The 20,807-nt window shown below is 35.5% G+C and overlaps 1 protein-coding gene across 9 annotated transcripts in view; it reads left to right on the top strand.

The window, feature by feature from the left end:
* The window catches only part of CALD1 (caldesmon 1), a 239,754-nt gene extending 219,626 nt beyond the window's left edge, over nucleotides 1-20,128 (top strand). For 6 of the 9 annotated variants that reach the window (XM_074267870.1, XM_074267865.1, XM_074267869.1 and 3 more), the window contains 8 exons: nucleotides 2,072-2,333; nucleotides 5,242-5,382; nucleotides 6,081-6,124; nucleotides 6,218-6,299; nucleotides 8,498-8,635; nucleotides 10,052-10,147; nucleotides 17,016-17,096; nucleotides 19,131-20,128. In XM_074267870.1, the coding sequence (XP_074123971.1) occupies nucleotides 2,072-2,333; nucleotides 5,242-5,382; nucleotides 6,081-6,124; nucleotides 6,218-6,299; nucleotides 8,498-8,635; nucleotides 10,052-10,147; nucleotides 17,016-17,096; nucleotides 19,131-19,136 (850 nt within the window). In that variant the 3' untranslated portion in view covers nucleotides 19,137-20,128. The remainder of the gene's footprint in view (nucleotides 1-2,071; nucleotides 2,334-5,241; nucleotides 5,383-6,080; nucleotides 6,125-6,217; nucleotides 6,300-8,497; nucleotides 8,636-10,051; nucleotides 10,148-17,015; nucleotides 17,097-19,130) is intronic. The other 3 variants (XM_074267871.1, XM_074267872.1, XM_074267867.1) reach the window with 2 other exon arrangements.
* The last annotated feature ends 679 nt before the right edge of the window (nucleotides 20,129-20,807 follow it).

The following is a 20,807-nucleotide window of genomic DNA, read 5'->3' as shown; positions in this document are numbered from 1 at the left end:
AAAAGTAAAAGTTGACAGTGGATGGTGAGCTTGGAAGCAGATTGGATACAAGAAATCAAAATGGGATCTGTCAGAGGCAAGAAAATTATATTGCTTCTCTAAAAGATGTTCTGTGTATAAAAACAGTTTGCTTATGAGAGACAGGTGAAAAAGTTTCTCTTGGTGGGAAACTAATTTAGCCTATAATCAGCAAACTGTCCAGTGGCTTCAGAGGAAGAATAAGGTAAATTGCCCTTTCTGGAGAAACAGGAAATCACTAAACAGCCCACATGCCAAGAAAGGAAGCAGCAGGATGTCAGTGGCTGAATAAGGGGAATTCATATTTCTGACTCCTTCTCTTCAATGGACAAGAAAAGTTACAAGAATCCAAAAGACAAGAAAACCCTTATTATCTTATTTATGAGTTAGAATAAGATTCTTGCCAAAAAGGAGAAGGATTTCCCAGAAAGGGAAAGGAGGACTTGTTATGGAAGTAGAACACTGATTTTAGATTTAGAAGACTTTAGTTCAAATCCTTTTTAGTTTTAACATCTGCAAGATGACAAGGTTGGTTCTGGCTCTCGAGATTCCTTCTATCTCCAGACCCATGATAACCTAAGCTGGAAGGATTGAATTTCAGAAAAGAAGGCTGAGCACCATCTAGTGGTAACTCATTTGGCCAGGAAAGTGGTTTCACTGATACCCGGGAGCCTTAGTGAGGAAATTCCCTCTAACAATGTAAATTGTATGTGTTCTTCAACTTACTGTCTTAGAGAGAGTTGCCTGGGGCATTTGAGGTAAAGTACCCTGTCCAGGGTCATATAGTCTGTATGTGTCAAGAGTGGGACTTGAATCTAGGACTTCCTGACTCCAAGGCTAACTCTAATCACTATCCCTTGTGGCTTCAAATATACATTTATATCTATGGATCCATCATCTATCTATCTGTCTATCTATCTATCTATCTATCTATATATATGTATATATATTACAATATAGATTACTTTCAAATATTATTTTCTTTCTAAGAGTTCTATGCTATGTTGCCTTTTATATTTATGTAAGCATATTGCAGATGTTTGTATGAATATACCTCATATAAGTGAGAGGTATTATGGCTTAAGCCTCATATACACATAATTGTTGATGTTCAGTCATTTCCAACTCTCCATGACCCCATTTGGGATTTTCTTGGCAAAGATGTTAAAGTGGTTTGTCATTCCTGCTCCAGCTCATTTTGCAGGTGAGGAAACTGAGCCAAACAGAGTTAAGTGACTTACTCAAGGTCACACAATAGTGGGAGTCTGAGGCTGGATTTCAAGCCAGGGGAACGTTTATCCACAGTTTAGACTGCTGGGTCCAGGGTCAGGAAGACTGGTCTCCTGTGATGAAGCCCTATTATCTCCATTTTACAGATAGAATGGAAAAATCAGAAAGATTAACGGATTTTTCCCAGAGTCACAGTTAATGTCTGAGATAGGATTTAAACCTAGGTGCTCCTGATTCCAACTCTAGAGCTTATTAGAGAACAGGAGCCTATATCTGTTAGTAATGAATAGTAAATAAATGATCCAGAAAATAGGTGATACTAACTTTGCACAGGCCAGAAGCCAGATTCTAAAGTAGATGAATTTATTTTAGTGTCCCAGCCTACTCTGCACATATACACCTAAAGGGCTCCCTTCATCTTAGAACTGCCCCATGTAATTTCATTTATTTGGAATATCCTGAACTGTGTTCATGGGAAAAGGGTAGTCTTATCTAGCTACTCTCAGGTGTGTGTCTCTCTCTCTCTCTCTCACACACACACACACACACACACACACACACACACACACACACATGTTTAACAGGTCACCTTCTGGAGTATCCTGCCTATGTCTTTCTTATTTACCCTTTTAGGGATGCTGCCAGGGATTTCAGTTCAAGTGGAAGCTAATGTATAGTCAGGTGATTGATACAGATATTTTTTAATAGATGGGATTTGGCTGTGTCCCTCAAGTCATCCTGAGCAGGCAGCCCCCAAGCTACTTATGGGCAGAGCTGACTGTGGTGGTTGTACTTTTAAGTTTCCTTCTGGTTTCCCCTACAGCCGAAGTGGTGGGAAAGGGAGCACGGATGTAAAGGAGGCTGAGGCAACATCCCAAGTGGAGGCTGGCAAGAGACTGGAGGAGCTGCGCCGCCGCAGGGGAGAGACGGAGAGTGAAGAGTTTGAGAAACTAAAACAGAAGCAGCAGGAGGCTGCCTTAGAGCTTGAAGAGTTGAAGAAGAAGAGGGAAGAGCGCAGAAAGGTCCTAGAGGAGGAGGAGCAGAGGAAGAAGCAAGAGGAGGCTGAGAGAAAAGTCAGAGAGGAGGTAATGATGGACTAAGAGGAATGGGATGGCTTAAAGCAGAGTGGAAAGAACCTTGGCCCAATATCAGGGTACTCCCAAGTCAGGAATCCCACCCCCACCTTTGTAGATACCTTGCAAGCCCAGATTTCTCCCAGTATTTCATTCTGCAAAGAGTTTTAAATATTTTTTAAAGACAAAGAGCGATTGAACAGCTGGAAATTGGTCAACCAGCTACCCAATGTGTAAAAAACAACGATCACAGATAACTTATCCAGTAATGGATAATTCTGAAACACACAATCCAAATGAATTGAAGGGTGTGAAAAGCTCTCTTTTTCTTAACTTGACTCCCCTTCAAAATCTTCCTTCTTCTGTTTCTTTCTTTCTTGCTCTTTTTTCCTTCTCTCTCTCTTTTCCTATTCCTAATTTACTCCTCCAGTAACTTTCCAACCATCAACTAGCCAGAATTTAAAATTAAAATATATTTTAAAGCATTTGTTCTATTTATTGAAGAAAACTTTAGACTATTACTTATCCTATCCTTTAGCTGAAAACTCAAACTTGTAAGCTTTCTCTTTCTCAAAAGAACTCAACAACCTTAAATTTGTTGGAGGTTTTTTTTCTTTTGCTTGCGTGGTCCAAGACTTGCCTTTTTTTTTTTCCCCAACAACTCAATGGTCTCAAAACTAAAAAATGTTCCCTACCCATCTAATGTAAATCTGGTCTCATCAACTAATATCTGAGAGGATAAATCATGCAGTAAGGACAAAGTCATCCGGGGTCAGAAGGGCCCCAACCCAGTGCTTCCCTTTTATCTGTTTACCAGGCCTCTTAAAATTACCTAACCAAAGGCATTTCACACTCTTCCAAAAGCCAACTGGCACATAGAACAATTCAGCTTTGAAATCTTGTGGGATCCTAAAAAAATAGCCACCAGACCAATATTCTTAGCCACAGGATTTTGTTTTCCATTTTTCTAAGCCAAGATTGGCTCCTTGTAGGAAATGGGGCACTGTAGGGCACAGGTCTACCATTCATTTACCATAAAACATGGACCAATATGTAAAACATCTTTATAGCATAGTTTTCTGTGCAAGATGAGGTTAATCAAATATACCCTTTTCCATGTCACAGAACTTACTGACATAAACTAATGTAAAGACTATAGTCATTCTTTAGGAAGGAAAAGTGGCAAATCGTAGTATGAAAGTTTGTCCAACAACAACTAATCTGTATTTTATGAGCACCTCTTATAGGTGCTGGTTCCTATGAAAAATAAAAAATATTAAGTGTGCCCATCAACCTTATAATCTAGGCTTGCTGAGGAAACAAGCACCAGAAATAATAGTAAATGATACAAATCTAGTCAAAGCTCAGTTATGTGATATAGGACACTGAGCTAAAAACAATGAGATTTAATGTATTGTAATAAAAGTAAAGAATTTAATTGCTTAAGGAGCAAATGAAGAAAAATCTGCCTTGGCAATAGTTCATGCAGCCCAACAAACATCAGCATCTTTTATGGTTAAGACTCTGGAGACACAGAGGATAAAAACAAAATAGTCAAAGAGCTTACATTATATAGGATTGTACAACATATGCACAAATTAGTTAATTCAATTTAATGGGTGGGGGAAGAGCATTTTGAAAAAGAGAAAGAAGAATCAGAGAAAAGATCTGGGAGTTTTATTTGATCATGAACCTAATAACATCTATCTTTTACAGGGATATTTTGAAAGAGTGCTTACCAAGCCTTTAAGAGCTTTATAAATTTATAAATTACTACTAAGAATAATAACAGAGCTAATATTGCCAACGTGGTATCGGTACCAGGAAAGCTAATGTCATCTTGACATTAGTAGAAATATCATGTCCAGATCTTAGGAATATTAGTCCCATGATACTTTGCTAATCTGATCACATCTGGTGAATTATATTCAATTATAGGCATTGTATTTTAAGACTGGTATTCATAAATTCCTTCAAGGAAGACAGAATGGATGATAATATTCCAAGAGTTGGACTTGATCATGTCTAATGTTCCTCTAACACTAAATGTCTCTGATTCTGGAAACTACTCAAAGGAATTGGAATAGAAACATGGAAGAGCTACTTTCGAATAGTTAAAGAAGTATCATGTGGAGAAGATGGACTTATTCCTAAAAGCTCCAAAAGGCAGAAAAAAAAATCAATATAAAAGCACTGGATAATATAAAAGAGATTGGAGAACTGAGTTAGTATCCTCACCCAAATAATCATAACCTGTGTGACCTTGGAAATGTGATTCTTTAGACTTCAATGTCCTCCTCTAGAGCATATTAATCCCCAAATGATCTGCCTCATGTAGTTATTTTGCAGAAAGCGCTTTAAAACTCCTTAAGTTATTATATTATTGTTATTATGATTAGAAATATGTAGAGAGGTAGAATTGAGTTCAACATAAGAAAAAACTCTAAAAAGTAATACCCTTGCTGAAAGTATTTAACAGAAATTAGATAATTACTCAACAGGGATTCTGCATAAAGGGAAGTGAAATAATCTGTCCTTGAGTTTAAAAAGGCCAAGCTCTCCACTACATCCAGGACCATCTCCAGCTGTCCTGGACATCCTGATCACTGAATCCAGATGGCTCTGGAGGGGAAAATGAGGCAGGTGACCTTGTGTAAGCCCTCCTCACTGAAATCCAATTAGTTTACATTTTATAGTATCACCTCCCCGAGGTCACTGTCCTCTTAGAGAATGAAGAACAAATAACAATAACAACCTTTGTCAATAGGATTCTTTGATTCTAGAAGTGTTACAAAAACCAGAGGAAAGGAAGATAAATTGGACCCAGAATAGAAAAAGAAAAAAAAGGAAGACATGGGACTAGAACTGGGTAAATTATCCTTGAAGTTACGGCTAAGTATCTCATGTTGCTTCCTTCTAGGAGGAGAAAAGGAGGCTGAAGGAAGAGATTGAAAGACGAAGGGCAGAAGCTGCTGAGAAACGCCAGAAAATGCCAGAAGATGGTCTATCAGATGACAAGAAACCATTTAAGTGTTTCACTCCTAAAGGCTCATCTCTCAAGGTAACTTTTTTGAACCAAGTTGTCTATTTTGAGAAACTTCATCTATTTTATTTCAGTCTATGGATAATCCAAGATCTTTGTTCTTTTTCCTACCCTTTGATATCCACCCTGTAGCCATTGCTTCGTTTACAAATGTCTTTACCAAGTGAAGGACAGTGGAAGAGAAAATGGTGACATTAAAATTCATTATGTATTTGTTGCTTAGGCATAAATTGAAATGAGTCTTGGAGATTATCTGAGATTATGCTGATCCATGTCATTCCTGACTCTCAAGATGAGACCACTGGGAACTGATTGTCACTTAAAGTAGTTAAAGAAGACATGAACACATAAATATGATTCATTTGTCTCTGACCCTTCCTGCCTCTTCACTGCTTTGCAAGCAGAAATGCCATAGGTAGAATTTTAAGGCTACAGACATGGGGAATTAAAATGACATCTAAAAATAGCACACTAAAAATAAAAAAGCTCTCACGAGTTTTGCACAGGGACATCCTTTTTTCTCCCCTTTTCATGATATCTTTCAAATGATGTTTTAGCAATTAATCACAGTCAAACATATCAGTCCTAAATCCTACCAACAGTCAAATATTTTTTTTTTCTCATCAAGAGTTGATTGGTGGTAGGAACAAGACATGAATTTTAAGCATGAAAGAAATTCAACAAATGATAATTGCATTTACTTTTTCTTCTTCTAGATAGAAGAGCGGGCAGAATTTTTGAATAAATCCGTCCAGAAAAGGTATGCATATACACATATATTTCATTGTTTATCTGAGAGCAGCAAATCTTATATGGATCTATAAAATCATTTATTCTTTTCTTTTTTTTTAAGCAGCGGTGCCAAGTTAAGTCACCCTACAGCAGTTGTCTCCAAGATTGACAGCAGACTAGAGCAATACACTAGTGCAATTGAGGTAACCATTGTCCTAACTTTTTTTTGTTCATCCAGTAAATTGAGCTATGGATGTATAAAAAAGAAGCAAATGTAAAAAACACTTGCCAGGAGGCTAAATAGAATATTTGATTTGAAGCAGTAATAACTTCCAATATCCAGTTAATGATTTAGTCATTAAAAAGGGTTTGACTTTACTTTAGACTATGGCAGAGAAAGCCCATCTGAAGTAATGAAAAGTACAAATGGCAGAACAATTTTAAATAAATATAGTTTTATTTTTTTCAACTGGAGTTGACTTTAGATGATAGTTCCCCCCCCAAGAAATGTAATTATGGATTTATGTATGGAGGAGTCCCCAGATGGCAGTTAGTTCAAATTCTACCCAAATCATGAATTCTGACTATAACACCCCCAATAAAGTGGTCTCTAGATTTTACTTGAACATTTTGAGTGTTGTGAAACACTCTATACGCTGAGAGAGCCCATTCCAATTTTGGATAATTCTTTGAAAGTTTTTCTTACAATATAATTTTCTTCTTTTTTTATTTACAAAACATATGCATGGGCAATTTTTCAATATTGACCCTTGCAAAACCTTCTTTCCAAATTATCCCCTCCTTTCCCCTATTGCTTCCTAGATGGCAGGTAATGACGATATTTTTTCTATAAATATTCACTTATAGATCTTTCACTCATTGATTTTAGCTCTGCTCTCTGTTGCAAAGAAAAAGTTTAATTCTCCTTTACATGAAAATATTTCAGATATTTGAAGGTGTTCATACTATTCATTAGTCTTCTGGCTAAACATTTTCAGCTTCTTTAATTCTTCCTCCCCTCCCATATTTACTAGTCTCTCACCCTCTTGTAATCATATTTTAACTTGTCAGTTTTCCTTCTAAAATGTATTACCCATAATTGAACATAATACACTAGCTGTGCTCTGACCAGAAATACATATGAATCTAACACTTTTCTTGCTCCGGATATTTTATTTTTTAATGAAATAAATCCTTTGCTAATCAACATTATAATTTATATGCTCAGTATCCTTAAGTTATCATTATCGTTGTTATCATCTTCATATCATTAGCAATAATATAATTCACATTTCACTAATATTTCTAGAGTTATAAACTATTTTCTTCAAAGCAACTCTTAGTGGTAGCTTATTTATTTTAATTTCATTATCCTAGTTTCAAAGATGAAGAAATTGCAGCTCACAGAAAAGTTAATTGGCCCATTTTTCTCTCTGGCCAAATTTTAATCTAGGTTTCCTAAGCCCCAAATACAGTCCTCTTTTTTGAACACACCCTACTGTTATTTTCTACATACTTTAATCATACCCCTTACAATTGTATACTTGTTTTGTTAATAAAACCTTTGTTCATATGTAATTAGTAACAAAAATTTTCAAGTGTTACAAGGCAGTCTGGGCCTAGTGTTCATATCAATTTTAATTACCCAAAATTCAAAATTTCTATAATTGTAACCTTCTTGTGGTCAAAGATCACTTCTGATGTTTTATATCTTCAGGATACCTTAAAATGGCAAGACAATAGGCCTTAGAGTTAGGAACACCTAAATTCAAGTCTTCTCCTGACACATATTATTTATATGATCTTGAGCAAGTAAATTACTCTTTCTATATCCCAGGCAACTCTCTTAAGACAACAAATTTCAATGTGCAGGAAAGGAAAATTCCTCACCAGAAGAAGAAAGGAAATGAAATCATAGGTCTGGTCCACCAAAGTAGTACCTAACTTAGATACTAATTAGGAGTCCTAATTATTGAATTTATTTATATAATACTTCCTTCCCTTCCCTCTTTTAGTAGACATTTTACTGCAAAAAATAAGGAAAATTCTACTCATGAACTATTTTTCTGCCAACTAGAAACTGTTGACAGAGTGAATGCAGGAATGTGGTTCCATACAGTCAAGAGTATAATTTTAAAATTCATCTCATATACTTTTTTCATCACTAGTGAAAGAAGTCGTTTTGTGGTAAAAGTGAATTTTTAGAGAATATGTTGTTCAGACTAAAGCAGTCCGATCCACATCGGAAATGGAATCCCCAATGGTATGTGGGATAGATCAGATGGATCTCTCAGGATAAAAGGAATTTTAAAACAATTACTTTGAGGGAGAAGATAGCCTTGCTGTAAATCTTAGGAAGTCAGTTTATCCATACTGAACTCAAATAATTCTTCCTCATCAGGGCACAAAGACTTCCAAGCCATCTAAGGCAGCAGCCTCAGATCTACCAGTTCCTGCTGAAGGGGTCCGTAACATTAAGAGCATGTGGGAGAAAGGAAATGTGTTTTCCTCCCCTACTGGGACAGGCACACCAAACAAGGTGAGTTTTATTAATTATGCCTTTGTTTCATTTTTTTTCAAGATTGATTATAGCACTTAATCATAGAACCAGCAGGAAAGAGAGAATTCTCATGAATGAATTATTAATTCTTGTAAAGAGTTTTTTATTCACAATGACCAAACTCAGAAGATGTGTTTAAGTTACATAATGTGACTATAACATTCTTAATTATATTATAGGTTTGGCAGTCAATCTCTGAACAAAAAAAAAAATCAGGATAATATCTGTTTAATAGAACAGATTTTGTAGCATTCAAGACCTTATATGTTATAGAATTGAAAAAGTGATATGATGAAAAAGTGAACATTGTGTGACTGTCTTAAAGATCATGGGATCAGAGAGCCGAAAGAAACCTTTGAGCTTATCTTGTTCAATGGCATTTTATAGAAGAAGATACTGAAGCTAAGGTTGTTGTTTAGTCATTTCTGATTCATCATGATCCCATTTGGGATTTTCTTTGCAAAGATATTGGAATGATTTGCTGATTACATTTCCAGTTCATCTTATAAATGAAGAAACTGAGGGAAATGGGGTTAATTTTCTTGTCCAGGTTCACATAACTAGGAAGTGTCTGAGGTCAGATTTGAAATCTGAGAGATGAGTCTTCCTGACTCCAGGCCTGGTGCTCTGTCCCCAGCCACCTAATAAGTGACCCCCCCCCCCCAAATTTAGTGGCAGAGAGGAGATTTGAACTCTTGGTGAGTGAATAGGGTACTGGACCTGAAGTTAAGGACATCTTAATGTTCAAATGTGATCCTGGAGGAGCTACTTAATCTCTCAGCCTCAGTTGTTTCATCTGTAAAATGAGAATAATAGCATCTGTCTCCCAGATTATAGTGAAGATAAATGTGTGCAAAGCACTTTGCAAACCTTAGAATGCTTTAGAAATGTTGTTGCTGTTATCATTATCCTGAACACCTGCCTCTTGCCCTCTCCCTTATAATTAGATGAGAATTTTTAAAAAATCAATCCTATTCTGGCAATTTTTCATTCATCTATAATGAAGATAAAGCAGCAGCATACAAGGTGCCCCAGGCTTGGCTGATAAAGCATGTTTCCAGCTAAACCTGGGCGCCTTGTATGCTGCTGCTTAGTTATGACTGCAGATTGATTTCCCTAGGAAATGAGAGATACCTTTAGGACCCCACTTCCCCTAAGTGTCTGCAGCAGTGGACGTGTTTCTATCTCTCTGTGTCTAGGTCTCTCTCTCCTCCCTATCCACTCTTCCTCTCTCCTTCCTCCCACCCCTCACCCCCCAGTGGGTCTGGGATCAAATCTGGAGCCACTTGTGACTCCTGAAAAAAGTAGCTTTCCCACCATCCCCAAGCTAAGCCTCCACACCCACCTAGGACCGTTTTAAGTATCTTACATTGTGTTTGCTTAACTGTTTCTCAGGAAACCGCTGGCTTGAAAGTGGGGGTTTCCAGCCGCATCAACGAATGGCTCACTAAAACCCCAGAAGGGAACAAGTCGCCTGCCCCTAAGCCCTCGGTAAGTGCAGCTATGACTTTCTGTGGGATTCTGTACACTTTCTCCTGCAAACAGAAGGCTAGAGGGAAAGAAGGCAATTGAATCTGAGAGTGAAAGAACAAAGTGGTCCTGTTTTCTTGTAATCAGTAAGCAGGTGCAGGTTTAGGGACACTCATGGGGTTCTTAGGATTTAGAACTGGATAGGATTTTAGAGTACTATTCCCTTGCTCAAGCTCACACAGCAAGTATGACCCTAAACAAACCCATTTAATCTCAGTTTGCCTCAGTCTCATCTGTAAAATGGAAATTATAATAGTATCCCCCATCCAAGGTTGTCGTGAGGATCAAATGAAACAATAAGTGTAAAGCATTTAACACAATTCTAGTACATAGTGAGTGTGATATAAATGTCATCTGTTATTTTTAATTAGATAGATAGGTATTTAGATTAGATGAATAGATAGATTATACAGATAGATGATTGATAGATAAATTATAGATTAGATGGATAGAGAGAGAAGTTAGGTCCTCTGACTCCAAATCTCAGATTCTTCTCCTATACCAGTCTTAACTCTCCTGATAATTGTAAGTAAGGGATCAAAAGGTCACTTTTTTTTAGAAATGGAAGAAACTATGTAAATCGTTTAATCTAAACCCCTGAGTTAAAAAAAAAAAAAAGAAATTGAGGCCTACAGAAGTGATGGGTTAACAAAACTCATACAGGAAATTGACCCAGACTCATTGTCTCTACTTCCAGCATTTTTTCTCCTGTAGGAATAGCTCTGTAAATGGTTGCCTTTTCTGACTACTACTAACTCCAATTGGAGATACTCAAGTACTAGAAATGGCAAAAAAATGTGTATTAAAATATAGGGAGTTAATTGTTTTTATAAGTCATATTTGATTCTACTGAAGAGGTATAAAAGATAACTTATAAAACATTTTTGAAGAATATTTTAAAAAAAATTTTAGCCCCAAATTCGCTTTCTCCCTCTAGCCACTTTGTCATATTCCTATTTAAAGTTTGAGAAATTGGCTTTTTTTTTTTTTTTGTAACTATGCACATGGTATAAATAAACATAGTTGCTGAAATACTTGGTAAAATGTAATTGTTAGCATCACCACAGGAAAAACAGCAATAGGGTCTAGTCATTATTGGCTCTTTGATTCTTGTTTTTGGAGATCTGAAGTGTACTGATCTATTCAGCAGGGACATCACATTATAAAAAAAAGTTATCTAACCTCTTTGCTCAAAAGTGATACTGAGTGTCATATTTGAAAGGCCTTGTTAAGAATCTTTGGATAGTACAATAATCTCATTTGCATCTTTTTAATATAAAAATGCACAAATATTTATTTAGTCCTTGCTACCTTGTCATTTTCAGCCAGTTACATGCCAAGTAGGTTTTTCTAAACAAAACTGCCTATGACTAATGAGTCTCAATTAGAGCAAGATTTCTTAAACTTTTTCCACTCACACACTCTGTTCTCCCAAGAAATTTTTACATGATCCCAGACATATAGGTACATACAAAAACTGATAATAAACCATAATTTTTCTACTTCTACCTTCAGTTATAAAATCCCAAATGGGATAGAGAATTAGAGCACCATCTATTCCAGAATAAGCATAGAATCAAAATCATTGATATAAGACTAAAAATAGTTTCTCAAAAGTCTAAGTTTTTAAGGCATTGAATATTAAATTTGACTCACTGGGTCAGATATATAATTTTTAAAATAGCTATTTGTCAACACTTTTCAGAATTTAAAAAGAAAACAAAGAAAAAGTATGTACCCTAACATCGTTTATCTACCTAAGGTGCAATATGTGTAGGTACTTAGAAATATTTATCAAACAACAAATCCCTATTAGACACTTTCTATGTTCTAGATACGAAACTAATCTCTAGATATAAGGCAAAAGGGTATCCAAGAAAAACATCTTGTCATTATATCAGCTGTCCATGTGTATTCTATTCATTCTCACCCACCTCCCCAATGCCCAGCCCCAGCATCCTGTTTTTATCAATTACTCAGGGACCAATAATCAAATCAGTATTACTATTGCTACTAGAATTCCAATAGATTCAAAGCAGTGACTTTGTTACTCTGTGCATAATTCCTGAGACTGAAGGAAGTCCAAAAGTAACTTTATAACAAGATGTTTACTGGTAGATGTCTGGGGAAAATTAAACATGGTCTGGGAGAGGCTAAAGGGCTGAGGCAAGGATTGACTCAATAATATAAGCAGGTCTTCCTCAAAACCAGCTCCAAAAATAAATTCATTGACTCCCCTTGGGAAGTGGTGGGGGAAGTCAAGATCTCTGAAATTCTTTGCAAATTATTCCCAGTGAAAGACTGGGCAGAGGCAGGACAGATGGCTAGATGCCAGCACTGGCCAGCCTTAGTTCCCTGGTGATGGTTGGATGGGATTATACAGGAAACCCCCGTCTTGTTTATCTGAGGGGAGAATTTGATCTAAGAGAGGTTCTGGTATGGTACGGTCTCTTCTGTGCCCAGGATAGCCTGTGTTAGCACTTCCCCAGGTGGGTTGGGAAGAAAGTTCTCTTTTTACCATAGTCAGTGTGAAAGTAACGCTGGATTCTTGAGGTCTGTATCAACAGAATACAGAAAAATTCTACTGAACTAAAAAAAGCTTTGAGTATAGACCCACTCTATCAGAAGCTCGGTTGACATCTTGAGGAAGCTTATTGCAACCTACAAAATTGGCCAATGATGAAAATTTCAATCATAGCCACTCAGGAAGGCTATGGAAGTAAGTTAGAAGGGTGATGTTTGTGTTGCTGAAATAAACGTTCATAAACCCCAGAAGTTTTACTTTTTTTAATCAAAAACTTAGACTAGGATGATCTAGTCATGTCTCAGCATATTATAACATATAAACTACTACTCTTCTGAATTATTGATTATTATCAAGTTCATAAGCCAATCATTAGATTAATGTCTTATTAATTAAGAGGAAAGATAGAAACCAGTTGCTCTTTTATATAGAATATAAAATTATATTTGTGTCTCCAACAGAGGCCACTCCAAGTTGCCATGGTAATAACATTCCTAACTTCCTTGGTTTGAGAATTCTCTCCACAAATAAAGTTCACAATGCTTCTTTATCTCAGTACATAAGTGACTTGTCCATGTTCAAAGGATCACAGATTTAGAATCGAAAGGAATATACAGACCTTCATTTTATAGATGACAGAGCAAAAATGTAGAGAAGTTGTAGTTTGCTCAAGGTCCCATGTGTATTAGTGGCTCCTCTAGTTTAAAAACCAAAAATGATAAATCAAGTATTCTTCATATCTTTACATAGCTAGTGTCAGAGACTGAATTTGAACCTGAGGTTTCCTTATTCCTAGTCCAACACTTTCTACTATGCCACTCCTAATTAAAAAGCCAAAAGAAAGCAGCTTACAAAACATTAAAATTTCTGCTTAACAACAATTTCCTGATGAATAAAAGATTATCTCCTTCCCTTCATGCTTACAGGGGATTACTTAGACCTGTTATTGAGTGACTACACTGAATAAGTAGAAGTATTTTGTGGCAACTATTTTATTACTTTCCTTCCTTGAGACTGTGTCCCAATTTCTATGGAGTTGTTACTGTACCTTAAATCATAATGATTTCTTTCTTTTTAAATTAAACTTTATTTTTCATCATCAAACATTTACTTTTTTTCCCTTCACATCTTCAGATCAGAAAACAGTCATCCCTAGTGAACAGGAGATCCTGATAGATGAATTTCGATCCTAGGATAAAGGGGATTGATTCAAGGACCTCTTTTTATGCTTCTTGCTATACAGATGTGCATTCAGAGGCATGTGTTTCTAGGAATTCTGATAAGGGCACGACAGATAAGGACTGCTAAATTTTCAGAGAGATGCTAAATTTTCAGAGAGATTACAATACTTCAGCTGATGTCCATCCAATAATAGCCCAATTAAAAAGGAAAAACGGGATTAAAGAACCTATTGCTAAAAATTGTCTGATAAGAATATAAGCCAACTTCCTTTATGAAAACATTTGATCCAATCCAACAAATATTTAACTATTATATATTCAAAGTACTATGGTAGGTACTAGAAATGTGCACACACACACACACACAACCCATGTCTGCCTTCCACTGGACTGCTGTTGGAAAGCTAAAATAGATAAACAGATTGTTACATTTGGGGGTGAGGGGATCAGAAAAGGCTTCCCATGCCAGGTGTAACATCCTTGCAGGCAGGGACTGTCGCACTTTTGTATTTGTATGTCTAGTGCCTTACTTAGCATAGTGTTTGGCACATAGTAAAAAGTGACCAATTAAATATTTGTTGATTAATTGAGGAGGTACATGAGCTAAGCCTTGGAAGAAGCCCAAGATTCCAAGACAGAAAAGAGCACAACAAAACTGCCTACCTCTAGATATGCTGTGTTTTTGACAGCCTTTGATCTAGTAAGAATTAAAAGTTCTCTGAAAGATTTATCATTACTGGTTCCTCTTCCAAAATTTTTTTTCAAATATTTCCAGATCTGAATAAGTATTCACTTGATTCCTCATTTGGATGTTTCTGTTGTTGCTTGTGAATAAAATGTGTAAAATGTCATGTAGTTTTGCAAATGGAATTCCATTCTAAATATATCTGCTTTGGTTCTCTTGTTTCTTCTTTATGTCTAAAAGTCTCATTAGAAAACAAAACACTAACTTGTTTCTCTTTTTTGTTAAAAAAAAATCAACAAACTCTCTCAGCTGACTACTCTTCCTCTTCACTCTTTGATCTCTGCTTGACTGGAAAACCTGCTTCTGATGCCTTCATTTCTCCCTCTGCTCTTCAGGAATGAGTCTTTCTTTAAAAAAAAAAAAAATGTAAGGCCAGGTCAGGTAAATCCATTTACATTTCCCCTTTGACTTAAAAATGACAACATTTTTCTGTGATTTAGTCAATGTTATCTGGTAACACGATGGGCAAACTACCAATATGTTGCCATTTGCCAAATATCCTTCCATCGTCATATCCCTTCTCAGATTTAAAATATAACTATTGGCAACCTGTACTTTAAAAATGACAATGTAAGCTAAAAATAACTAAAGATTCTGGGGAGTGAAAGATTTACAGAGAATTTTTAAGGACGGAATAACATTGGTATGAAAGACAAGTATTTGCCTTCTATGAATCACCCAAGCTTAAAGCAAGTCACTTTCCAAACCCTAGCATCAACATGTCACTTAGTCTAATTTTCAAAACTCTAAAGATGCCTCCAGGACAACTTGGCAACAATTACCCTGTCAGATTGGCAAAGGGTCTGAGGAAACTGTTTCAGAAACAATTTGTACTCATTGCTTGATGCTGCCAAATTAAATAGTTGTAGTTCTTTCTTGGATATCAGGAACATGTGCTGCTGCTAAAATCCTAAAGCTCAATGAGATCCTCAGCCGGGTCTAACCTGCCTGGAGTAATGGCATGTACAACCAATGAGTCCTAGAAAACAGTGCTTGGTAATAATATTTACTTCCTCCCTATGATCTAATGCCTCAAAAGAAGTTATGTCAGTTCTTGAAGATTGTACCAGCATTATTATAACTTGGACAGATCTTAACTAAACCATAATGATGTTAAATATAGATCCACAGATAGACTGTGTTATTGATAGCCAAAGGTCAGCCTAGTAAAATCTGTAATAACTCAACACTGAAGTGTTTGAACCCCAGCAATTAATGGGGACCACCTAGTAAGGGACAGGGTCACATTATCGCTGATTTTGAACTGAAAAGGGACTTCAGAGTTAATTTTTCAGATGAGAAAACTGAAACTCAGAGAATTTAATTCACTTGTCCAATGTTACCCTGGCAATATCTGGATTGTTGGAAGGAGCACCTATACCAATGAAATCAATAATCCATGAATTCTTGAGAAGTAACATATTGATTTGATACCCATGAACAGAATTAACTCTTTTAGAACTCTCATTGATAGATAGAGATTGGCAAGATAAACATCACCGTTGCACTAAAGTCAATATGCCTTCCATAAAAGAACTTCCTTACCAAGCATCATTTAGGTTGATTCTGAGAATAAAAACAAACTTGTATTTAGCACAGATTTTGTGCCTTTTTCTCTGAAAAATTCACATTTAGTTCAATATATACCAAGTTATTATAAAGTCTGGTATCTTTCTTCTTACAGTCTATTGGGTTCTTATGTTTATAATAAATTCTAAATTATCCCCATGTAGATTATCCAACCTTGTAAATTTTCTATAACAAATGTATGTTCTTAGACCTTCTTCTCCATGCCATCTAGCATATCTTTAGTTTATCTTCATTTCTCCTGCTCTGATTTTTGCTCTTTGCTCAAATAGTATGGGTTCAGAGACTATAAACTGCTTTTAATATTGCTTTAATGAAAATGCAGATAAGTCTTTTAGGGGGAAATGCATGTTAAATATACACATGTAAATTATTTTAGATAATTTGTGACATATTTTATTCCATAAGCACAGTTTGTCAAAAGTTATTTTAGTTGTTTGATTCCTCCTTGCATCTCCATATTTGTCTGCTTCAGACATATCAAGACAGAGCACTTATGTAAATTCCCCAAGTTACACAAGAAATCAGGGATCAGGTCATGATTAAAACTGGGATGTTCTGAATTCTAGTCCAGTGCTTTTTCCAAAAGACAAAGGCCATGGTTATGGGATGGGGTGAAGGGAAAGAATGAAAAAAAGGGGAAGAGGGGAAGAGGAAGCGCTATCCAGTAAACACCTATTTCATATCCCTGAAAAAACTAAAGCAAGTGAAAAATACCTGATTCAGAGATGAAATATAGTCATGGTCAAAGTATGAACTTTTGTCTGACCTACTTCCTTTTGTTTTTAACAGGACTTAAGGCCGGGTGATGTATCAAGCAAGCGCAATCTCTGGGAAAAGCAATCTGTGGATAAGGTCACTTCACCCACTAAGGTAATTTCTTGGCTAATCACTCAAAGGAGAGTTTACACTTCATGACAATTTTTTCCTAATGTACTAGAATCAGACTGCAGAAGAACATAGAAAAACAGGCAGCATAGACAAGAAGATTTAACAGTCTTGTACAAAAAATAAAAAGCACTTTTTATTTAGTAAACTTGATGCCAGACTGGTTCCCAGCAATTTTTTCCTAAGGCAAGAAATTGATTTTGAAACAAAGGAAACTAAAATAAAGTACAAGGATACTATAGTTACTGTGTGCCACTCAGAATATCAACTCATTTCCTTGTAGTGCTTTTAAAGCCACAAAAAGATGAACACTTGAACCCAATGACTAGAGTGAAGGTTTCCACTATTGCTTTTTTGACCAAAAGATGCTCCCTTTCTGCAGAGAGAAATCTTGCCTATGTTTTAGGGACTCTCAGATTGCAGAAATATTTCTTTGCAGCATAGTAAAGTTATATTAAGTATATTATCCACCTGTGTGTTAATTCAACTTCTAATTGTCAATTATATTTCTGCTGTAATATAGTTCAGTAAAGGGTGAATGAAGGAGGGAAGAATTATGAAGCAATGGAAACTTTAAGATGAATAGAGGTAGCTTTTAAACAAACTTTGAACAAACTTCTTTTTTGTTTTAAACCAATTTGGGCAACTCTAGGATCACCCATCATCTATTATTTTCTACTTCCCATTCTTTCTTTTTTTTTTAATTAAAGCTTTTTATTTTCAAAACATATGCATGGATAATTTTTCAACATTAACCCTTGCAAACCTTGTGTTCCAAACTTACTACCCTTTCTAAAATTTTAAATGTCGATGACCTTTGATAAAAGAAAGTTAAAGGAGCCAATGTAAGTCAGTGTTTTCTATAAACACATTAGTTAATTTATATAAACTACCATAATTCAAGATAGTTCATTTACATAGGTAAACGTATTTATATGTTTTAAAAGCCATACAGGTGTATGTGTGTGTGTATATATCTATATATGCACACTTTTTTTTTGCAAATGAATGAACTTTCGGAAACATAAGAGAGAATCTTATCTTAGCATGCTAAGACAGAAAGTTTCCTTTACTTTTAAAGTAACTTCTAAAAAAGGCTAAATATTAATTTTTCAGAGGTTATACCTGCTCAATTTTCATTTCCTCTTCACTCCCCCATAAATATACACATTTCTTGGGGGAGAGGGATTAACAGCAATCTACAAACCATTCCTTCAAAAAACTTCCATCATGTGGTGACCTTGACTACTCTGTCTACTAAGATATTATTGGACACATGAGGGAGAATTCCTATCCAAGAAGTGGAGCAAATAAATGGTCAGAAGGTAGTGAGACATTGGCAGAATAGGCTTTCACTGGTAAGCTTCTGTCTTTCTATAATAATGCTATAAATCACCTTGTTCAGTTTGGCCTTCTTATGGATAGGCAGCTTCACCCCCACTTTAGGTATTATCCTACCATTCAAGTGTTATCCTACCTTAAAAACGTGTCCATTATCACAAGTCCCTCTTTCAACTTCACTTACCACAAATCCCAACTGTTATTTAATAGTCAGCCAGAATTAGCTGATGGGCAATTGGAATCAAAAGGTGGCAGAGGTGCTTGGGTGGAGTGATTTAGGCTTTAGGAACTGGGCTTTAGACCCAAAAGCAGGAGGCAAGAATGAAAGGGCAAATCAGAGATCACCCAAAACAAACTCTGCCATTTTATTTAAGAATGACAGAAAATCATCTCTTACATCATCAGCAGCACACATACTACCAACCCTCGTTCTAAAGAAAGATTCTAGCTTTGAGTGCCATCAATTAAGGCAATATACATGGGAAAAGGAAGAAAATTAGAATAGAAAAGAGGCTGATAAGTAAAGGGATTAAAAAAATTTTAAGAGGAACAAGACAGACATGGAAGGAAGGCCTATTCACCATTATTACAAGTCAGTGGTACCACAGTCATAAACTGCACACCCTCCATCTCTATGTTTATTTTCTTGTTGAGAATAAAAATCTTTTCTCTTAATAGGTTTGAGACATGTGGAGAAGGAACACTAGGTACCTGCTCATGATGCTGGACCAGCTCAATTCAGAAATGCTCAATTGTTCTATTTTATATTTATGTTGATTTACTATGATGTGGGTTCTTTTTTTTTTTTTTTGGTTTATTTTACATTATCCCAGTTAAACCCATGTATATTAGCACTGTATTTAATAATCACAATCTAGAGACATTCAAGGTAAAAGTACTGCCTTTGCACAGGAGCCTATTTCTAAAGAAACCCATGCTGTGAAATATAGACTTTTCTACTGAGAGTCATAACTCTATGCCTGAACAGTGATTTTAGCTGCATCACAAGTCAACCAAAATATATTCAAGTTGAAAAATGCCTAAGGAATGTGTGCAGTATCCATAGAAAAATAAAACAGTTGTTACTTTTGGAATACAGAAGTCATTGTTTCTGCACTTTAGAATAAGGCATGGAAGAAATAATTTTAGTTGACAATTGTAATATTTTCTGTAAGTTGCCCATGTCAGATTTGAGATACTGCAGCATTAATTTGTCTTTTTTGTTTGTTTTATACTTCTAAAGTATCACTTTTTCCATTCTAGTTAAGTTAATATCTAAGTCGGATTATTATGTTAGCTGACAGTGGTACTAATTTTTTAAGGTTGGTGGTTTTGTGGATTTCTTTGGTAGTGAATAGTAACATGGATTGCAATTTAGAATATATATATATATATGTATGTATAATTATGCATACATATATATACATACATATATGTATATATATATATATATACACAAACACAGCTTTACAAAATTTAGCGCCAAGCACTACTAATGGTAGGATGCTTTAATATGTGCTAGAATATTATATTTAGTAATAAACTTACATAACTAGTCAATATCACAGCTTTAAAAAATAAAAAAATCACAACTTTTATATTAGTATTTCACAATTGCCATTAGAAGTATGGCAGGAAATCTGAAAATTTTAAATGTCAGATGACCTTTGATAAAAGGGAAGAAAAAGTAATTAAAAAAGAATAGTTAGTGGAGGCCAAAGAGGTCAGTATTTTCTATAAAACACATTAGTTAATTTATATAAACTACCATAATTCAAGATTATTCCAAGTACAGTGTGAATTATGCTAAAGTATGCCCCCCTGGATTCTGTCCAAGGTCTATGCCTTTATACAAGTGGAGTTTCTATTATAAGTTGGACATGTTCTCTGAGATTCCTTCCAACCCTAAAATTAAAAAAAAACAAAAAGCAACTATGAATTCTTACAGATTGGTCTCAGATGTGTGTATTAAGATTAAGTTGAACTAAAACTGGGCTTTACAAAAACAATCAACAAATGTGAGTACTTAGGGCCCTAATAATTTTCTGAACAAAATAATAACTTGTTTAAACTATGAGGTTGTTTTCCTTTCTCAGTCATAGCCAGTGAAGGTGAGATGATGAAATTTCATGAATATGTATGAATTTCCTATGTTTTGGGAACTTTTCCATCCTCACCCAAGAATCTTTGTTCAGTGATTCTTTTTACATGTACTTATAAGTAAATCATAATGTCTTTCTTAAAACAGCAAATGTTTACTATTCATAGTAGAAGAAAAATGGGATTCTGGCAAATAGTTTCTGATTGGATAGCATTGTATTTGGGTAAGGTACATAGACACACTCACCTCTGGGT

This window comes from Sminthopsis crassicaudata, chromosome 5 (genome assembly GCF_048593235.1).
Source record: "Sminthopsis crassicaudata isolate SCR6 chromosome 5, ASM4859323v1, whole genome shotgun sequence".
Taxonomy (NCBI): Eukaryota; Metazoa; Chordata; class Mammalia; order Dasyuromorphia; family Dasyuridae; genus Sminthopsis; species Sminthopsis crassicaudata.
This window is presented reverse-complemented; position numbering and strand designations above follow the sequence as displayed.